Source organism: Salmo trutta, chromosome 9, assembly GCF_901001165.1.
Source record: "Salmo trutta chromosome 9, fSalTru1.1, whole genome shotgun sequence".
Classification (NCBI taxonomy): Eukaryota; Metazoa; Chordata; class Actinopteri; order Salmoniformes; family Salmonidae; genus Salmo; species Salmo trutta.
The window spans coordinates 20953461-20974495 of NC_042965.1; the positions used below are offsets into that span (position 1 = coordinate 20953461).

General features: G+C 41.1%; 2 protein-coding genes across 5 annotated transcripts in view; one reads left to right on the forward strand and one right to left on the reverse strand.

The window, feature by feature from the left end:
* The first annotated feature begins 1341 nt into the window (after positions 1-1341).
* LOC115200144 (L-serine dehydratase/L-threonine deaminase-like) lies at positions 1342-5678 on the forward strand. Its single transcript, XM_029762925.1, has 7 exons — positions 1342-1470; positions 2127-2293; positions 2641-2680; positions 2855-3086; positions 4276-4503; positions 4651-4775; positions 4890-5678. Exons 2-7 carry the CDS (start codon positions 2135-2137, stop codon positions 5087-5089), a joined length of 984 nt encoding a protein of 327 aa, XP_029618785.1. The 5' UTR covers positions 1342-1470; positions 2127-2134; the 3' UTR covers positions 5090-5678.
* Positions 5679-18855: 13177 nt separating this feature from the next.
* The window catches only part of LOC115200145 (probable E3 ubiquitin-protein ligase HECTD4), a 72905-nt gene continuing 70725 nt past the window's right edge, over positions 18856-21035 (reverse strand). For all 4 annotated transcript variants that reach the window (XM_029762929.1, XM_029762927.1, XM_029762928.1 and 1 more), the window contains one exon: positions 18856-20971. In XM_029762929.1, coding sequence (XP_029618789.1) covers positions 20835-20971 — 137 coding nt within the window. In that variant the 3' untranslated portion in view covers positions 18856-20834. The remainder of the gene's footprint in view (positions 20972-21035) is intronic.

Below are 21035 nucleotides of genomic sequence, written 5' to 3' on the forward strand. Positions count from 1 at the left end.
CACTATGATTTCACTATTAGATTTTCAATGTTTCTTTTGAAAAAAACATATTTTAAAATGATAGTTTCACCATATTAAAATGAGAGTTCAGTTCACCTAAACATTAGGGATAGAAGTAAATGAATCACGCATTAAATAAATAATAATCTTCAGAAATGACTTTTTCAAAGCAGCAAAATAACTAGGGCTTTACAATGATGGTGAAAAGCTGGAGAAATGTTAGGATTAAGTGGGTTAAAATAATGTAAAACAGCAGTATTTTTGCAGTTTAGCAAGTCTTTATTCATTTAAAAATTCTGATTGATTTAATTCTCCATGTGGTCTATATTAATGGTCTATATTAAAGGGCACCAATTGAATATAGCAGGCTTTTAAAATGCAATATTGGTGCACAATTTCTACTTAAAATATCAAAGGGATGCAAAAGGTTTATAGAACGACCCATTTGTTTTAATGCCTATACTCTCGGTCTTCTCTTTCGACTCCAAGCCGGATCAGTCAGGTTTGAGTCGTCAACATGACATTTGCTGTCGCTGAGCAGAGGCCACTCGCCTAGATGTGTTCGCGGGTTCGACCGAACACAGTCAAAACAGTCGCGACTCTTTTGGTAATGACAATGATATGGACCCCTGCAGCAAAGCCAGCGCAGCCAGAGGACACCGTGTAAAAATGGTCTTTACACTTATCTATAGACTGACCCAGTTTTGACCCCACGTTTAAATAATTAGTTCAGTAATTTATTACACACTGTCTATAACGTAAAATGTGAATACATCTAAAGCAAGGGACATAAAAACGTGCATTTGTGAATACAAGCAAGATACATTTCCTTCTGTATTGGGTATTCTCCTGCTAGGGAGTGGAATGTAATTTAATGTTGTTTCCATTATCCAAATTATGACCATCATTTTAGCAATAGCCTAGTATTTTTGTAGGCCTATCTAGGATTATTTGATAATGCATGATGTAAGTTAAGGTGCCCATTAATTAAGTTACTACAGTTCATAGCCTGTAGGCCCAGCAAATCTAAATATAATATATCATAATATGCAGGACAGTTAATACAGATTTGCTCTAATTTCCAAAGACATTATGTTTATCCTATTTTTCTTAAATGTAGCCGTGATCATATCGGTTAATCAATTTGAGTACATCACCATGCTAGCCTAAAACCAATACATTTAACAGAAATGTACAATATATTATGTTGTCTTAGAACTTATTAGGGGAACGGGGTGTGACAAAAGCTCTAAAATCCCCACCTGTCTAGTCTAGGGAAAGTGGGCGTTGTGTGACATCAGAGGAGTGCCCAACGGTGATTGGTTGCGGAGGGAGATCCCCGGCTGCCTAGTAGGAATAAATCCATCTTCTATCTCTCATCAGTGAAAGCTCGACTGGAACTGTCTGTTGTCCCACTTGACCTGATTGTTGAGAAGTTTGCATTTTACCCTGAAACAGAAGTCTACTAAGGTAAAGTGAAACTTTACTTTGATTGTCTTGGTCTTAAAGCCTGCAATATATGTGCTTGTTTGGATTGTTCAAATTTTCTATTTATAGGGTCTGTTATTGAAGCAATTGTAAAAGCTTTGGAAGAAAATTATAATATGCCTACATAATTAATTTGATGTAAGAAATATGATTATATTTAAGTACCTATTATAAGCACCTATTTTATTTATTTTTTACCTGTATTTATTACACAGTTTGTATTGTCTTAGAGAGGCAGTCTTCTCCCTTGCTTGCTTATAGGTTTTTATTGATGTTCTTTCTGTAGTTCTAATAGAGTGATATTGAACTCAACCTTTAATGTGGGGGATGTTCATTGATGTGGAGCTCTTCCTCTAATGCTTGTATCCACTGCTGATCTTTCTCTGTGAATTAACACTTAAATGTAGCCTAGCGGTCAAGAGCATTGGACCAGTAACCAAAAGGTTGCACATCTGTCTATGTGCTCTTGAACAAGGCACCTAACCAAAACTGCTCTGGATAAGAGCGTCTGCACAATGTGGTGCATGAACACAAGAGTACATTCATGTTAAGCTCTTCCTCCACAATTATTGGAAATGCATGAATTCATGTGTTTTCACACTTGTAACACATGAATGAATCAACTTGTCTGTCCTCAGCTAGAGAAATGAACAACCCACAGGAGAGAGCTCTTCACATGGCCACCCCACTGAGGGAGAGCCTTGCCCTGACCAAACTAGCAGGCACCTCCGTCTACCTGAAACTAGAGTCATCCCAGCCCACAGGATCCTTCAAGATCAGGGGCATTGGACACCTTTGCAAGACAGTGAGTGAATCACCCATACCTACAATCTTAGGCTCATGAGTTAGGAGAGGAAAAGGATGTGGAGTGAGGGGGTGCTTGTGATAAGATGGGGTGATGTTGTTGTGCTAGAATGCATGTTAGGGGCCCCAGCAAAAGAACATGGGGTGTGGATGTACAGGGGAATCGTATATAGCATGTTCCCAGTAGGACCAGTCCAGACCAGTTTGAGGAGGTCAGTCCCTGTCTAAACACTGGACATGTGACTAATTTGATTTGATTAGATATTTTCAATGTGGGGGCCCTTGAGTTCTTCTCATAAAGGGGAACAGAACTGTGTGTCATATCATGTGCTCTTGGTTGTCTTTCAGTGGGCTGAACGAGGCTGTGAGAGATTTGTCTGTTGTTCAGGTGAGTAATCAATCACATCCTTAGCTTGAAATCACCACTTAAAAATCTTTGTCACAATACAAGAAGCATAACATATTATCTCAGAAATCTATATGCTTATGGGATCTTTCAGCCAAGCACTCTCCGTATAGTATCCGTTTTCCTAAAGTGGTCAATGTCATTGCTCCATCACAGGAGGAAATGCTGGTATGGCGGCTGCCTACTCTGCCCGTAAGCTTGGGGTACCTGCCACCATTGTCGTGCCCAGTGTCACCCCGGAACCAACAGTTGAGAGGCTGAGGGACGAAGGCGCCGATGTGGTCATTCATGGCAAGGCGTTGAATGCGAGCATTGAATATGGACAACAGCTTGTGGCCAACAACCCTGGATGGATCTTCATCTCTCCCTTTGATGACCCTCTCATCTGGTGAGTTACAGATACCATATCAATACACTTCATCTGGTGAGTTACAGATACCATATCAATACACTTCATCTGGTGAGTTACAGATACCATATCAATACACTTCATCTGGTGAGTTACAGATACCATATCAATACACTTCATCTGGTGAGTTACAGATACCATATCAATACACTTCATCTGGTGAGTTACAGATACCATATCAATACACTTCATCTGGTGAGTTACAGATATCATATCAATACACTTCATCTGGTGAGTTACAGATACCATATCAATACACTTCATCTGGTGAGTTACAGATACCATATCAATACACTTCATCTGGTGAGTTACAGATACCATATCAATACACGTCATCTGGTGAGTTACAGATACCATATCAATACACTTCATCTGGTGAGTTACAGATACCAGATCAATACACTTCATCTGGTGAGTTACAGATACCATATCAATACACTTCATCTGGTGAGTTACAGATACCATATCAATACACTTCATCTGGTGAGTTACAGATACCATATCAATACACTTCATCTGTTGAGTTACAGATACCATATCAATACACTTCAGCAACATCAGTGTTGCTCTATTTCCTGTGAATGTACTGGTAATAATAGTCAAAGTAAGAGTGTCTTCCATGAAATAAGGAAAGCTGATAAGGGATAAGAAACATTCAACTCTATTCCAATCCAAATGAAACTTTGCGTGGCATATTTTCTTGTATACATTTATTATGCGTAGTATCCTGAGTGTTACCATGCTTTACTGAGTAAAACTTGTACATTATTCTCTGTGCAATGATAGGATGATTGGCAGAATGTATGAGGATATCTTATTGTGCATTTTTGTGCTGCAGTGAACAAGAGGGATTGAAGATAGTCTAATTCTACAAGATTACTGAACCCTCATGGCAGCCAAATGTTTCTGGTTAATTTCACAGCCAAACACTAACTATACACTTCAGCTGAATAGACTTCAATGTTATCAGCAGCATTATAGCAGAACCGGCAGCCTTTTCTTGTCTCATGAACGATTAACAACAAAACTTATTCCGAAAGATTGTTAGTGTTCCATTCCAGTCAACATAGAACTATGTATACAAAGCAGATTCTAAGGACTGCTTTGCAATGTACCATAAAATGTATTGTGAATGAAAAGTAAACCTTTTTTTTCAATGTGTTTGTAGGGAGGGCCATGCGTCTCTGGTGAAGGAGATGGAGTCCCAGCTGCAGGAGAAGCCTGGGGCGATGGTGTTGTCTGTTGGAGGTGGAGGCCTCATGAATGGGGTTGTCGAAGGACTGCGTCGCGCCGGCTGGGACAATGTTCCAGTCGTAGCGATGGAGACCATGGGGGCACACAGCCTCAATGCTGCTATAAAGGCTGGGAAGTTGATCACTCTGCCTGAGATCACAAGGTAAGAAATCGTAAGAGTCAGGTAGGTAGATTTGGTGGGCTATTTATTTATCTCTTTAACATTACAGCCAAACAGTCATATGTTAGCACAAAAAAAGAAGGCAAAGCCGTATGCACAACAACAATTCTATCATTTTCATCTACACAGCATTGCCACAACGTTGGGCCTGACAAGAGTATCTGCACAGACCCTGAAACTTGCTGGCGAACATACCGTTTACTCCGAGGTGGTCACAGACCAGGAGGCTGTCAAAGCTGTCGAGCGCTTTGTTGGTGAGTATCACAAACAGTAGGCTAGACCTGTGTAGAGGATCATATGATTACTACTGTATACCTAAAAAAGCCACAAGCCTCTCTGATACTGAATTCCTCTTCCTCCATCTCCAGACGATGAGAAGGTCCTGGTGGAGCCTGCGTGTGGCGCTGCCCTGGCAGCTGTGTACTGTGACATCATCCCCAGACTGCAGAAGGAGGGCAAGCTGGCGCAGGACCTGGGCCCTGTGGTGATCATAGTGTGTGGAGGCAACAACATCAGCATGGAACAACTCCAGAAACTGAAGCAGCAGTTGGGCATGTCATCTAGCTAGGCAGGCAGACAGACGGCTTTGGGTTCTGCTGACTCTTTCTCCATCACTCCATTCCCCAGATCGTTCCAGCTTTATCTCCCCATCTCCATTGTGCACTACCAATATGTGCATCTGATTATGAGTCATGAACACCATTGGGTCAAATCATTCCAGACTGTGTGCAGTATACTCCTGAAAGGGCATGACTGGCTGAAGGATGAACTGACTTTCGATTAAGCAATAGCTTACGGTTAAGATAGAAAAGCATTGAAAGGCATTGATAGGCATACAGTCGTAGTCTTTCAATTGAATAGCCTAGATGATTAACTTCTTGGTTTAAAATTAACCAAGTAAAGTTGTATTTAGCATGCTTTATGTTCATGTAAACTATACCATTGGTTGTATTTTCTTCAACCTCTTTTGTACTGTATGAGTGATATTTAAAGATAAATATAATTATACACATTTTTCCTGAATATCCTGTCTGGAATACCATTTTTTATAATCTGTGTTATGAATTTACTATTTAGATTCTGGTGAGGCTTCTTTCCTCTGTGCAAATAAATAAACTAAAACGACAAACTAAATGTAACGAAACTAAACCTTCTCATATCTACAGTATTTGTTTGTATTATTGGATGAAATTCTGACCAATAGCCATATCAGACATTAAATGCATCTAATTGACCAGTCATATGGTTCACGTCAGCGCAGGGGTTCAATCCTAAAGATGATATGGTTGGGAGATATTCATGCACTCAGCATTTGAAGGCCTTTTATTTTGTATTTATTTAACCTTGATTTAACTTGGCAAGTCAGTTAAGAACAAATTCTTATTTACAATGACGGCCTAGGAACAGTGGGTTAACTGCCTTGTTCAGGGGCAGAACAACAGATTTTTACCTTGTCAGCTCGGGGATTTGATCAAGCAACCTTTCGGTTACTAGTCCAACGCTCTAACCACTAGGTTACCTGCCGCCTCTTCTACCGGCCTGGCCAATCAATGACCTCCTGACCACCACTGTGGAACACAAGTGGCTCTTTGACTGCTTTACGTTATTGTACCAACGTTTCAACATACCATGCAAGATGGACTAACCATGCCAGTTGAAATGGAATTACTGTAATTACATTGTCTTATAAAGGAAAATTAGGTGACAACCAGTTCTGGTATGATGTAACAAAACTGTCTCGTAAGAAGGCATGTTACGCTATTGTTCCCAAAACAATGTTTACATGTCTATCTTAACAGTTATGATAATCAATATTATCTTAGACAGTTGAAGTCAGAAGTTTAAGTACACCTTAGCCAAATACATTTAAACTCAAATACATTTAAACTTTTCACAATTCCTGACATTTAATCCTTGTAAAAAGCCCCTGTCTTAGGTCAGTTGGGATCACCACTTTATTTTAAGATTGTGAAATGTCAGAATAATAGTAGAGAATGATTTATTTCAGCTTTTTTTTCTTTCATCACATTCCCAGTGGGTCAGAAGTTTACATACATTCAATTAGTATTTGGTAGCATTGCCTTTAAATTGTTTAACTTGGGTCAAACGTTTCAGGTAGCCTTCCACAAGCTTCCCACAATAAGTTGGGTGAATTTTGTCCCATTTCTCCTGACAGAGCTGGTGAATTGAGTCAGGTTGGTAGGCCTCCTTGCCAGCACACGCTTTTTCAGTTCTGCCCACAAATGTTCTATAGGATTGAAGTCAGGGCTTTGTGATGGCCACTCCAATACCTTGTCTTTGTTGTCCTTAAGCCATTTTGCTACAACTTTGGAAGTATGCTTGGGATCATTGTCCATTTGCGACCAAGTTTTAACTTCCTGACTGATGTCTTGAGATGTTGTTTCAATATATCCACATAATTTTCCTCCCTCATGATGCCATCTATTTTGTGAAGTGCACCAGTCCCTCCTGCAGCAAAGCACCCCCACAACATGATGATGCCACCCCCGTTCTTCACGGTTGGGATGGTGTTCTTCGGCTTGCAAGCCTCCCCCTTTTTCCTCTAAACATAACGATGGTCATTATGGCCAAACAATTCTATTTTTGTTTCATCAGACTAGAGGACATTTCTCCAAAAAGTACGATATTTGTCCCCATGTGCAGTTGCAAATCGTAGTCTGGCTTTTATATGGCGGTTTTGGAGCAGTGGCTTCTTCCTTTCTGAGCGGCCTTTCAGGTTATGTTGATTTAGGACTCGTTTTACTGTGGATATAGATACTTTTATACCTGTTTCCTCCAGCATCTTCACAAGGTCCTTTGCTGTTGTTCTGGGATTGATTTGCACTTTTTGCACCAAAGTACGTTCATCTCTAGGAGACAGAACGCGTCTCCTTCCTGAGCGGTCTGACGGCTGCGTGGTCCTATTGTGTTTATACTTGCGTACTATTGTTTGTACAGATGAACGTGGTACCTTCAGGCGTTTGAAAATTGCTCCTAAGGATGAACCAGACTTGTGGAGGTCTACAATGTTTTTTCTGAGGTCTTTGATTTTCCCATGATTTCAAGCGAAGAGGCAAAGAGTTTGAAGGTAGGCCTTGAAATACATCCACAGGTACACCTCCAATTGACTCATGTGATGTCAATTAGCCTATCAGAAGCTTCTAAAGCCATGGAATTTTCCAAGCTGTTTAAAGGCACAGTCAACTTAATGTATGTAAACCCTCTGACCCACTGGAATTGTGATACAGTGAGTTATAAGTGAAATACTCTGTCTATAAACAATTGTTGGAAAAATTACTTGTGTCATGCACAAAGTAGATCCTAACCGACTTGCCAAAACTATAGTTTGTTAACAAGAAATTTGTGGAGTGGTTGAAAAACGAGTTTTAATGACTCCAACCTAACTGTATGTTAACTTCCGACTTCAACTTGATCAGTCAGGATTTGGTTCAGGTGTCCTCTAAGATCCCTCAATTTACAGGGTCATAAAACCCTTACAAATTACTGAATTTCTTGTTGCCTTTGATAAGATGGTGCACATAAGGGAAGGCACTTTTAGAGGTCACTGGCAAATTATCAGAATAGCGTAGTCTGCCCATTGAATATACAGCTTTAGGCTATTTGTCAAATATAAATGGTAAAAACCGTTGACATAATATTGATATTGAAGTACACAGATAGTTACACTTAGTGAGAACATGCTTTGGCCTTGTTGTTCCTCTAATCTTATCTGTGTCCCTGCCTGAGGTGAGGAGCTTTTGCAGAGGGACCACACTGGAAGTCTTAAACTTGTATCCCCCTTCCCTCATCCAATTGGCTGATTATTGAGGGCTGTGACCCAGTTCTGTTTCCTCATTGGCTGGCAGATTTTTAAAAAGGAGGTGATCAGTCAACTGTGTTAGGGGAGACTATAAGGATACTGCTGACCAATATCTAAAACTGACCCTAACGAAATTTTAACCAATTCTGAAATTAAATATCGGTTTGCAGGTCAGGAGTGTCCATATAGACCCTCTGAAGACAGGCTTCCTTCCCCCTGTTAAATGACCCAAAACACCTTAAGAGTCCCGGGCACAAAACATTCTCAGAGTTCCTCACATGCAGCCCAAGATACACGCAGTCTGGGATTTATATAGTATGTGACAGGTCACAATGTGTAGTGTACCAAGGGTGGAATAGGGGTAGGTGACTGAGGAGAGGCACAGATCCAGCTGGAACTGGCCCGGAACTTGTTGCTCTGAAAAGGGGTCTGGTTTATAGCAGACTGGGGTGATGTAACACATGCTTGAGTTGGGACTAGGGCCCTTACATAAAATAAGGAACCCGAGCACCCAACCTTTCACAATAGTCTGTGGGACCACAAGACAACCAACTTTATCTTTCAACACCCTTTCAGTAAAGGTTTTATTTGTCTCACGCGCCAAATACAATGGGTGTGGACTTAACCGTGAAATGATTGCTTGCGAGCCATTCCCAACAATGCAGAGTAAAAAAATTATAAGAAAAAGAAAAACAGTAACATAAGAATGGAGCTATATACAGGGAATATCAGTACCAGATCAATGTGCAGGGCAATGAGGTATTTGAGGTAGATATGTACATGAAGGCAGGGTAACATGACTAGGCATCAGGGTATATAATAAAATAAAGAACAGAGTAGCAGCAGCATATGAGTGTGAGCATGAATGTGTGTTTGTGTTGTCGGTATGCGTGTGTGTATATACTGTACACTACCGGTCAAAAGTTTTAAAACACCTACTCATTCAAGGGTTTTTCTTTATTTTTACTATTTTCTACATTGTAGAATAATAGTGAAGACTTCAAAATGATGAAATAACACATCCGGAGTCATATAGTAAACAGAAAAAGAGTTGGCATTCTCTCAACCAGCTTCACCTGGAATGCTTTTCCAACAGTCTTGAAGGGGTTCCCACACTATTTTATTTCACTCTGTGGTCCGACTCATACCAAACCATCTGAATTTGGTTGAGGTCGTGGGATTTTGGAGGCCAGGTCATCTGATGCAGCACTCCATCACTCTCCTTCTTGGTAAAATAGCCCTTACACAGCCTGGATGTGTGTTGGGTCATTGTCCTGTTGAAAAACAAATGATAGTCCCACCAAGCCCAAACCAGATGGGATGGCGTATCTCTGCAGAATGCTGTGGTAGCCATGCTGGTTAAGTGTGCCTTGAATTCTTGGCTGGTGACACAGACAGTGTCACCAGCAAAGCACCCCCACACCATAACACCTCCTCCTCCATGCTTTACGGTGGGAACTGTAACAATTTGGACTCCAGACCAAAGGACACATTTCCACCGATCTAATGTCCATTGCTCGTGTTTCTTGTCCCAAGCAAATCTCTTCTTCTTATTGGTGTCCTTTAGTAGTGGTTTCTTTGCAGCAAATTGACCATGAAGGCCTGATTCACACAGTCTCCTCTGAACAGTTGATGTTGAGATGTGTCTGTTACTTGAACTCCGTGAAGCATTTATTTTGGCTGCAATTTCTGAGGCTGGTAACTCTAATGAACTTATCCTCTGCAGCAGAGGTAACTCTGGGTCTTCCATTCCTGTGGCGGTCATCATGAGAGCCAGTTTCATCATAGCACTTAATGGTTTTTGCGACTGCACTTGAAGAAACATTCAAAGTTCTTGACATTTTTCGTACTGACTGACCTTCATGTCTTAAAGTGATGATGGACTGTCATTTCTCTATGCTTATTTGAGCTGCTCTTGCCATAATATGGACTTGGTCTTTTATTGATAGCATCACTGTTACTTCCTGTTTGAGCTTTTGATTGTAAACAGGAAGCAGTAGAATAGCGTCATGGTCAGATTTGCTGAAGGGAGGACAATGGAGGGCCTTATATGCTTTTCTGTGGGTTGAATAAAAGAGGTCTAGAGTTTTAGCACCCCTAGTGGTGCCGGAGATGTGTTGGTAAAATTGAGGTAGAATGGTTTTAAATCTCCCTGCGTTAAATTCTGCCCACCAGAAACGCTGCCTCTGGGTGAGTGGTTTCTTGTTTGTTCATGGCCCCATACAGTTCGTTGTTTATGAAGAGACATACCCGTCCCCCTTTGGACTTGCCCGAGGCCGCTTTCGTCCGATCGTGCCACTGCAATGATGTGTGAAGAAAATCATCAACATTTTATCTGCTAGAATAGCATATGCCAAACACACATCTAAGCAAAGACTGGCAAATGAAGTGGATTTACGCTAAGATTAAATGCCAGTGAATGTGGCTGGGGAAAAAACACTGCACGGTCAATATCACTAAAAGTGTTATTTTTTGTCCTCAAGATAAATCACTCAAAATTGTATATAAAAAATATACACTGGATCAAATTTCAAAAGGATCCTTATGTGTGTATGCCTTCATGATGATAGAAGCATAATGACATAGAAGTAGCTTTTAGACTATTTTATTTCAGTGGAAGGAGGCAGTTTTTCAATGTCCCAAGTGTTGCTCAATCAACTCCAACGAGAATAATTCAGAATAAAATTATACATTTAAAAAAATATTTACTAATTTTCTTCATAAAATGTTATCTTATGTATAGTCTTTTTATGTTAAATACTGCACTTTTTATCGGAATATTGACTGTTTTCTGTACGTCCTCAAAGTAGTTTGAGACCTCAGAATGTGACATCACCTATTAAGAGGGCTCTTCTCTTCCACACATCTCTCATTAAAGATATCAAAACAAAATACAGAAATGCAAGGAAACAGAAGAACAAGCAAATCATTGCGAAAGTGACCTCTGTTAATATACTGAAGAAGTACACACTTCAGAAGTATGCCCAGACGGTGTTGGGTTTTTCAAATAAGAGAGTGAAGTTGGAAGGGGACCTTTGCTTTTTTCTGACAAAGGAAGGGAAGCAGAACAGAAACACAAATCAAAAGGAAAGTGAAGGATTTCTTTCTCCGTGATGATGTAATTCGTATAACGACCGGCCGCAAACAAACCATCACACGACTAAAGAACAAAATGCAGAAGAGGCTTTTGACTGACACAATGAATAATCTGCATAGGAAATTCCTGTCTGAGGAACTAGGCCAGTTGTCCTATACCTCCTTCTGCCGCCTCAGAACATTTGGGGGTTGTTACGCCCAATGACACTGATTGTGAAACTTGTCAGTGCAAAACCCATGACAATTTACAGTTCATGGCAAATTCTTTTCACAGCCTTGGGCTTTTGTCCACCAAAAACCTTGAGGACATGGTTGACTCAAGTATGTGTGACCAGAAATCGAAGCTATGTGCTTATGGTGAATGTAAGGATTGCTTCCTCACCACTCATCCAACTCTGAAACCTCCTGGGAATGTAGAAGTTCCTCTGACACAATGGAGAAGATCCAAAAAGATGAAGAGAAGTGCTCCATGATAACCGTGAAGAGGGAGGTCACAATAACAGAAACTGAACTGGTCAGTCAGTTTCAAGATAGACTCGCCAAGTTTAGGCAACACATCTTTAATATCAAGTGGCAATACCGGGCCTATAGGGAGCTTAGGGAGAGTCTGAAGAACAAAGAATGCTTGCTGCATATTGACTTCAGCAAAAACTATTCATGCAAATACAGTCAAGAGATCCAGTCCGTGCATTTTGGAGGATCTCACCAGCAAGACACTCTCCACACTGGAGTGCTCCATACTGCTACATACCAACCACCAATTGCTTTTTGCTCCATTTCACCATCACGGAGACATGATCCACCTGCCATCTGTATACCCCCTACCTTATCACAACACAACTGATTGGCACAAATGCCTTACGAAGGAAAAGAATTCCACAAATTCACTTTTAAGAAGGCACACCTGTTAATTGAAATGCATTCCAGGTGACTACCTCATGAAGCTGGTTGAGACAATGCGAAGAGTGTGCAAAGCTGTCATCAAGGCAAAAGGTGGCTATTTGAAGAATCTCAAATATAAAATAACTTTTTTGGTTACTACATGATTCCATATGTGTTATTTCATACAATGTAGAAAATAGTAAAAATAAAGAAAAACCCTTGAATGAGTAGGTGTTCTAAAACTTTTGACCGGTAGGGTATGTGTGTGTTTTTTGTGTGAGTGTCAGTGTAGTGTGTGTTTATATAACTGCAGAGTCTTGTGAGTGTGCTTACAGTTAGTGCAAGATTGGGTCAGCGCAGATAGTCTGGGTAACCATGAACTATTTAGCAGTCTTATGACTTGGGGGTAGAAGCTGTCTCGGAGCATGTTGGTCCGAGAGTCGATGCTCAGGTACCGGAAGGTAGCAGAGTGAACAGTCTATGGCTTGGGTGGCTGGAGTCTTTGGCAATTTTGCAGGCCTTCCTGATATAGAGGTTCTGGATGGCAGGGAGCTCGGCCCCAGTGATGTACTGGGCTGTCTGAACCCCCCTCTGTATCGCTTTGCGGTCGAGGGTGGTGCATTTGCCATACCATGTGGTGATGCATCCCAGTCAAGATTCTCTCGATGGTGCAGCTGTAGAACTTTTTGAGAGTCCAAGGGCCCATGGCAAATTTCTTCAGCCTCCTGAGGGGGAAGAGGCGTAGTCGTGCCCTCTTCATGACTGTGCGGGTGTGTGTGGAGCATGTTAAGTCCTTAGTGCTGTGGACGCCAACAAACTTGAAGCTCTTGAACCGCTCCACTACTGTCCCGTCGATTTTGATGGGGGCCTGCTCTCCCCTCTTTCTCCTGTAGTCCACGATCAGCTCCTTCATCTTAATGACGTTGAGTGAGAGGATGTTGTCATGGCACCACACTGCCAAGTCTCTGACCTCCTCCCTGTAAGCTGTCTCATCGCCGTCAGTGATTCGGCCAACCACCGACGTATCATTAGCAAACTTGATGATGGTGTTGGAATCATGCATGGCCACGCAGTCGTTGGTGAACAGCGAGTACAGGAGGGGACTAAGCACACACCCTTGAAGGGTGAGGCGGTTTGAGGGTCAGCGTGGCGGGAATGCTGTTGCCTACCCTCACCACCTGGGGCCGTCCCGTCAGGAAGTCCGGGATCAAGTTACAGAGGGAGGTGTTCAGTCCCAGGGTCCCCAGCTTGGTGATGAGCTTGGAGGGGACTATGGTGTTGCATGCTGAGCTGTAATCTATGAACAACATTATCACATAGTTATTTCCCCTCTTGTTCAGGTGGGAGAGGGCAATGTGAAGTGAAATGAAGATTGTCTCATCTGTGGATCTGTTGGTGCAGTATGCGAATTGGAGTGGGTCCAGGGTGTCTGGGATGATGGTGTTGATGTGTGTCATGACCAGACTTTCAAAGCACGTCATAATTATATATGTGAGTGCTACAGGGTGATAGTCATTTAGGCAGGTTACCTTGGAGTTCTTGGGAACAGACATTGGTGTTCATCTTAAAACATGTTGAGATTACAGACTGGGACGATGAGAGATTGAAAATGTCAGTTTAGACACAGCTGGTCTGCACATGCTTTGAGAACACAACCTGGTATTCTGTCTGGCCCAGCGGCCTTGTGAGTGTTAATAACCTCTTTGGGCTAGGGGGCAGTATTTTGACGTCCGGATGAAAAGCACGCCCAAGGTAAACTGCCTGTTACTCAGGCCCAGAAGCTAGGATATGCATATAACTGGTAGATTTGGATAGAAAACACTCTAAAGTTTCTAAAACTGTTAAGAACCTGTCTGTGAGTATAACAGAACTGATATGGCAGGCAAAACCCCGAGGACAAACCATCCCCCAAAAAATGATTTCAACCTACCGTTGTTTCCAATGGCTGTCATGTTTATTATGAGGTGACATCCTCCCAGATTGCAGTTCCTAGGGCTTCCACTAGATGTCAACAGTCTTTAGAAAGAGTTTCAGGCTTGTTTTTGGAAAAATGAGCTAGAATTTGTAGTTTTTCTAAGTGGCTCCCATTTTGGCTGTAGTGTTTTCATGCGCGTGGATGAGAGCGCGTTCTTTGTTGTTTATCTCCGGTAAAGACAATAACGATTCTCCGTCTTAAATTGTATAGTTTATTTACGTATTAGGGTACCTGAGGTTTGATTATAAACGTTGTTTGACTTGTTTGGAGAAGTTTATTGGTAACGTTTGGGATTCATTTTGTATGCATTTTGAAGGAGGGAAACCGGTGGATTATTGAATGAAGCGCGTCAGCTTAACTGAGTTTTTGGGGATATAAAGTCGGACTTTATCGAACAAAAGGACCATTTGTGATGTAGCTGGGACCTTTTGGAGTGCCAACAGAAGAAGATCTTAAAAGGTAAGGTATTTATTATATCGCTATTTCTGACTTTCGTGGCACATCTGCCTGGTTGAAAATGGTTTTTCATGCTTTTGAATGCGGGGCGCTGTCCTCAGATAATCACATGGTGTGCTTTTGCCGTAAAGCCTTTTGAAATCTGACACAGCGGCTGGATTAACAAGAAGTTAAGCTTTATTTTGATGTATGGCACTTGTATTTTCATGAATGTTAAATATTTATATTTCTGTAATTTGAATTTCGCGCTCTGCAATTTCACCGGATGTTGTCGAGGTGGGTCGCTAGCGGAATGCCTGCGCCAGAAAGGTTTGCATACATTCATATAGTCACTGTGGGGACGAAATCTATGCACTTATTGATGACTCGTGGTAAAATTGAGGTAGAATGGTTTTAAATCTCCCCTCGTTAAATTCTGCCCACCAGAAACAATGCCTCTTGGTGAGCGGTTTCTTGTTTGTTTATGGCCCCATACGGTTCGTTGTTTATGAAGAGACATATCCGTCCCCCTTTGGACTTGCCCGAGGCCGCTTTCGTCCGATCGTGCCACTGCAATGATGTGTGAAGAAAATCATCAAATTTTATCTGCTAGAATAGCATATGCCAAACCCACATCTAAGCAAAGACTGGCAAATGAAGTGGATTTACGCTAAGATTAAATGCCAGTGAATGTGGCTGGGGAAAAAACACTGCACGGTCAATATCACTAAAAGTGTTCTTTTTTTGTCCTCAAGATAAATCATTCAAAATTGTATATAAAACATATACAGTGGATCAAATTTCAAAAGGATCCTCATGTGTGTATGCCTTCATGATGATAGAAGCATAATGACATAGAAGTAGCTTTTAGACTATTTTATTTCAGTGGAAGGAGGCAGTTTTTCAATGTCCCAAGTGTTGCTCAATCAACTCCAACGAGAATAATTCAGAATAAAATTATACATTTAAAAAAATATTTACTAATTTTCTTCATAAAATGTTATCTTATGTATAGTCTTTTTATGTTAAATACTGCACTTTTTATCGGAATATTGACTGTTTTCTGTACGTCCTCAAAGTAGTTTGAGACCTCAGAATGTGAATCAGAATCACCTATTAAGAGGGCTCTTCTCTTCCACACATCTCTCATTAAAGATATCAAAACAAAATACAGAAATGCAAGGAAACAGAAGAACAAGCAAATCATTGCAAAAGTGACCTCTGTTAATATACTGAAGAAGTACACACTTCAGAAGTATGCCCAGACGGTGTTGGGTTTTTCAAATAAGAGAGTGAAGTTGGAAGGGGACCTTTGCTTTTTTCTGACAAAGGAAGGGAAGCAGAACAGAAACACAAATCAAAAGGAAAGTGAAGGATTTCTTTCTCCGTGATGATGTAATTCGTATAACGACCGGCCGCAAACAAACCATCACACGACTAAAGAACAAAATGCAGAAGAGGCTTTTGACTGACACAATGAATAATCTGCATAGGAAATTCCTGTCTGAGGAACTAGGCCAGTTGTCCTATACCTCCTTCTGCCGCCTCAGAACATTTGGGGTTGTTACGCCCAATGACACTGATTGTGAAACTTGTCAGTGCAAAACCCATGACAATTTACAGTTCATGGCAAATTCTTTTCACAGCCTTGGGCTTTTGTCCACCAAAAACCTTGAGGACATGGTTGACTCAACCTCCTGGGAATGTAGAAGTTCCTCTGACACAATGGAGAAGATCCAAAAAGATGAAGAGAAGTGCTCCATGATAACCGTGAAGAGGGAGGTCACAATAACAGAAACTGAACTGGTCAGTCAGTTTCAAGATAGACTCGCCAAGTTTAGGCAACACATCTTTAATATCAAGTGGCAACACCGGGCCTATAGGGAGCTTAGGGAGAGTCTGAAGAACAAAGAATGCTTGCTGCACATTGACTTCAGCAAAAACTATTCATGCAAATACAGTCAAGAGATCCAGTCCGTGCATTTTGGAGGATCTCACCAGCAAGACACTCTCCACACTGGAGTGCTCCACACTGCTACATACCAACCACCAATTGCTTTTTGCTCCATTTCACCATCACGGAGACATGATCCACCTGCCATTTTGGCCCACCTTGATGCTACGTTGAAGCAGAAGTACCCTGATGTCAGACTTTTTCATTTCTTTAGTGACTTGCCGTCTGCACAATGCGAGCAAAAAGGGAAATTCTACCTAATTGTCACAAAACCACATAGACAAGGTTTTCAAGAGGTCAACTGGAATTTCTTTGAGGCCAGACACAGCAAGTGGGCACCAGATGGGGGTTGAGGGGCCCTCAAGAGATCTGCAGATAGAGCAGTGCACCATGGAAAGGATATCCAACATGCGCAGGCCCTGTACACTGTCTTAAACGGCCCTAACTCCTCTGTGGAGATGTTATTCATGTTGTTGAGGCAAGAGTAGAGGTAACCCTCCTTCCTCCCCATACACACATACATACATTTGTCTTGTACAGTAGCTGGTTGAGTATTGAAATGTATAAGGTGTTTGTTGCTCTTTATGTCTTATCATATGCTATCTCTTCTCACCTCAGATGCCTGCCTTAGATCATATGCTATCTCTTCTCACCTCAGATGCCTGCCTTAGATCATATGCTATCTCTTCTCACCTCAGATGCCTGCCTTAGATCATATGCTATCTCTTCTCACCTCAGATGCCTGCCTTAGATGCCATTAAAGGAACGATGAAGATTCATCAGGTTGTCAGTGTCTCACCAGGCCAGATAAAATACAGGGACATTACTTGTCTCTGCAAGAAGGATAGTGGCATGTTGGACTGTCTTTGTTTTCAGCTCAAAGAGGCAACTCTGGGTGACCCTGCAGCGTCTAACCAGCTCCCTGCATCTCATGACAAGCATGACACCATATGGCGACCTGGCCCTATTGAACTTTATCATGTAGGGGAGTGGTGTGTTGTCAATTATGACCATGAAGGATACCCTGGCATCATCATGGATGTAGAGAACCATCACATTAAGGTGAAGTGCATCAAGTCCAAAGGAACATATTTGTTGGTATTCTGATGGACAGATAATTTGTCTGATGCCAGAGCCACAGGCTGTTAATAAACGCTCTGTGCAGATGGAAAAATCCACCTGGAAGTATGTGGAAGAGCATTTGGGGTGAAAGGGGGGAGAGATGGAAAGACGGGGCGCCAGAGAGGGGGGGAGGAAGAGAGAGACAGGAATGTGTTTTAATGCTAATTCCAATGATTTTGTACCGACAAAGTATTTTTGAGTTGTTTTTCACAATGAATATGTAACTAAATAGCAGTTCCAATGTTGTTACTACATGTATTACTACGTAGATATCTATTCAGTGTTCAGTATTCAGTATTCATGTTCTGTCCCGTTATAGCTGTCCACCCTGTTACCTTTGCATCTTGTTCAAATTAATTCAGTTACATTGTCAAATATCAAGAATTTGTGTCATGTCTGTGACTATGGCGGATTGAGCGGGTCTAAATTAATTTACCTCCAGGGTTACAAAAAGAGTAAGACACGGCCAACACGGCCAACATCACACAATTATAAACTTGGATAAAATATAATTAATACCCGTCTCAATTTAGAAAGATAAGGTGCAAATTAGATGAAGTTCTGTATAAAACCACACATTGTTTACGACATCTGTTATTTCTTTAGAATTTGGCCTGAACAAATGGACAGGGTTGACAAGGGGACACAAAAGCTTTATGAAAATGTAAATATTATTAAAATAGTCCAATGAAAGTAATTAAAGAGAGTTAAGTGCATGTCCGTAACAGGGTGGACATATATGGCTGATTCACTGAAAATGTGTTTATAATTATCTAAGTGCTGGAGCCAACATTTTCTACAAGTCTAATATTTCCTTTTTATAGTAAAACATTAAAGGGATACAAATTCTGAAATAAAAATGTTAAATGTTGCATGGTCCAAATGGCACTGTTTTGTGATATTGACCCTCAAACAGAAAAAAATATCAAATATTGATGTGACTTAATCCTTCCGCTTAGCCTCCTTGGGCGCATAGGGTGTCCACCATGTGTTTTTCCTGAGTGTGTCTCCTGACACTAACACAAGAGAAATAAGTGAAAAACAAGACGATTACATCAAGAAATGTTTTATTGTGACACAGAAATCTCAAACGCCATCTTATTCTTTACCCCTCTATAATCCATTTTAGAGATCTGTGTTATGTTTCTGATGTGCAGAGGTAAGACAGTAAAAGTTAAGTTAATGCAAACATAAATAATTGTAATAAATATCAAGTAAATGTACAGCACACATTTTCTTATCGCAACACCCCTTTGTATGAATATGTCCATTTTAATGGTCTATTCTAATCCTCCAAAAGGAGGTAAGAACAGAAAGAGAGTGTCCTTGTTAGCAGCGATTTACCCTTTAAAAGAACAAAACCAAACTAATTTGGCAAGCAATCCAAACATCCATCTTAAATATTTTGTGGTAGCTCTCATTGTGTTCTTCAAGTCCCATCCAAGTCAAATGGCTGTTTAACTCACACAAGAAAACATGTTTTACCATGGAGTAGAAATGAATGAGCGATAGAATCCATCTGAGTTCCAAGACATTAAGGTGACATATAACTAGTCATTTCATTGGTAAAATTGGTAAAAAATAAAACCCAAACAAACTGGATATCCAATAAAGAAGACCCTAGATTATATCATTTTTATAATCATATTTTTTTCCCTGGAAGAATAGCACAGAACAAAACAAAACCAAAAAATAATTGTTGAAGTGAAGCAGTAATTTAAAAAAAACTGGCATCAAATATAATGTAGAAGTCTATTTACATGTTTCTTCTGTGAAGTCTTTACACAGCTGAAACATTTTGGTTATGGGTCAAATAAAACAAACAAAAAAGCAGCAGAACCACTGCTCATTCATCACTGGAAATATATAAAAAGGCTAGACCCCCTGGTGAGTGGATTGTGTGTGTTTGGCGGGGGGATTCGGCGCACATTCAGTAGCACACAAGCAGTGTGGGAGGGCAGCTCGGGATAACAACATCTCCCTCAAATTTCACAAAGCAACACGTTTCGCAACCTGAAATGTAAGTATAGCAGACCTGGCAACCCAGAAAGCCAGACTTGACAACCAGGTAGAGCTTTAGTCTGTTAGTCAACTTCAGTGTACCTGACCTTACCCTGCTGCCATGGCTACTAGGATAGTTTCAAAACTCAAAACGGCAACCTCACATAATAGATTAATATGACTTTTTACAAGACTTATATACATACCCTCTTTATAGACTTAAATCAACCATATTCACTGGATATATAGGCTGATAGTTAGTTTTGTCTTTTAGCAGTCCATCTTTACAGGCAGTAACTATATAATGTCATATAGAGTGCTTGTCAACGTTGCAGAGAGATGACCTGGTAAAAAAAATCATAGAGTTCCTTTTAGATATTAAGCCTTGATTCCAGAGGAATATTTGGACTTTCCTTTTCACACAGAGCCTCTTGAGGAGGTGCTTGTGGTAAAGGCATGCCTTAGAAAGTGTACCCTCTGGAAGGGTGGGAGGGAAGCAGTAAGAACTAAGCTTAGAAGACCACACCAAGTCCTCTGGAAGAGGGATGGGGAGAAAAGTGAGGGGAAATAAGGTGGAAGAGAGAGTAACTTTCCCTAGAATCAAAAAGGGTATGTGCCCTGTCTCAGGTCCCTCCCACTATGTGTGTAGTGATCAGTCAGCTCACTGCCACTCCAAAACAGAAGAGATAACAAGGTTAGTGTCAAGGAAAGTGGGGTTAAACTCCCCTACATCAGCTCTGAAAAAAATAGTCAAAACACACTCCTGAAATGCTCAACCTGATTAGAATGTTTTTTAAATTAAGCACGGGCACAAAACAAACATAAAACGAGTAGAAAAAAGAAAAGCTTCAGTGTCTTCTTGGTGAAGCAGGTTGGCCCTCTGTTCTGTGGGTAGTTCCAGGAGAGGGTGGAAGTAAAGTTGGGCAGGAGAGAGGTTGAGAGGGTGGGGCTGTATGGGTAATAAATAGTAGGGTTGGTGTTGAAGCTGCATTTATATGGAGGTGGTGTACTCCATCCATCAGGGCCCTTTAGCCGCTGAGAGGGTCTTCACGGTAGTGGATGGCGTAGCGTAGCTTCTCCAGCATCACATCCAGGGAGCTGTACTGAGGCAGCTTCACCATAAACATACAGGTCTCCACCCGGATGTAGCGAGAGTCTGGCGAACCTGGCAAACACCCAAATAGGTAAACATACCGTATGAAGAAAAATACTCTTAAAACATTAAATGT

Excerpts from the sequence above, each read along its gene's own strand:
- LOC115200144 (XM_029762925.1), top strand. The coding sequence starts at position 2,135 with ATGAACAACCCACAGGAGAGAGCTCTTCACATGGCCACCCCACTGAGG. Across the intron at positions 2,294-2,640 it reads TTGGACACCTTTGCAAGACA|TGGGCTGAACGAGGCTGTGA; the intron begins GTGAGTGAATCA and ends GTTGTCTTTCAG. Across the intron at positions 3,087-4,275 it reads TTTGATGACCCTCTCATCTG|GGAGGGCCATGCGTCTCTGG; the intron begins GTGAGTTACAGA and ends ATGTGTTTGTAG.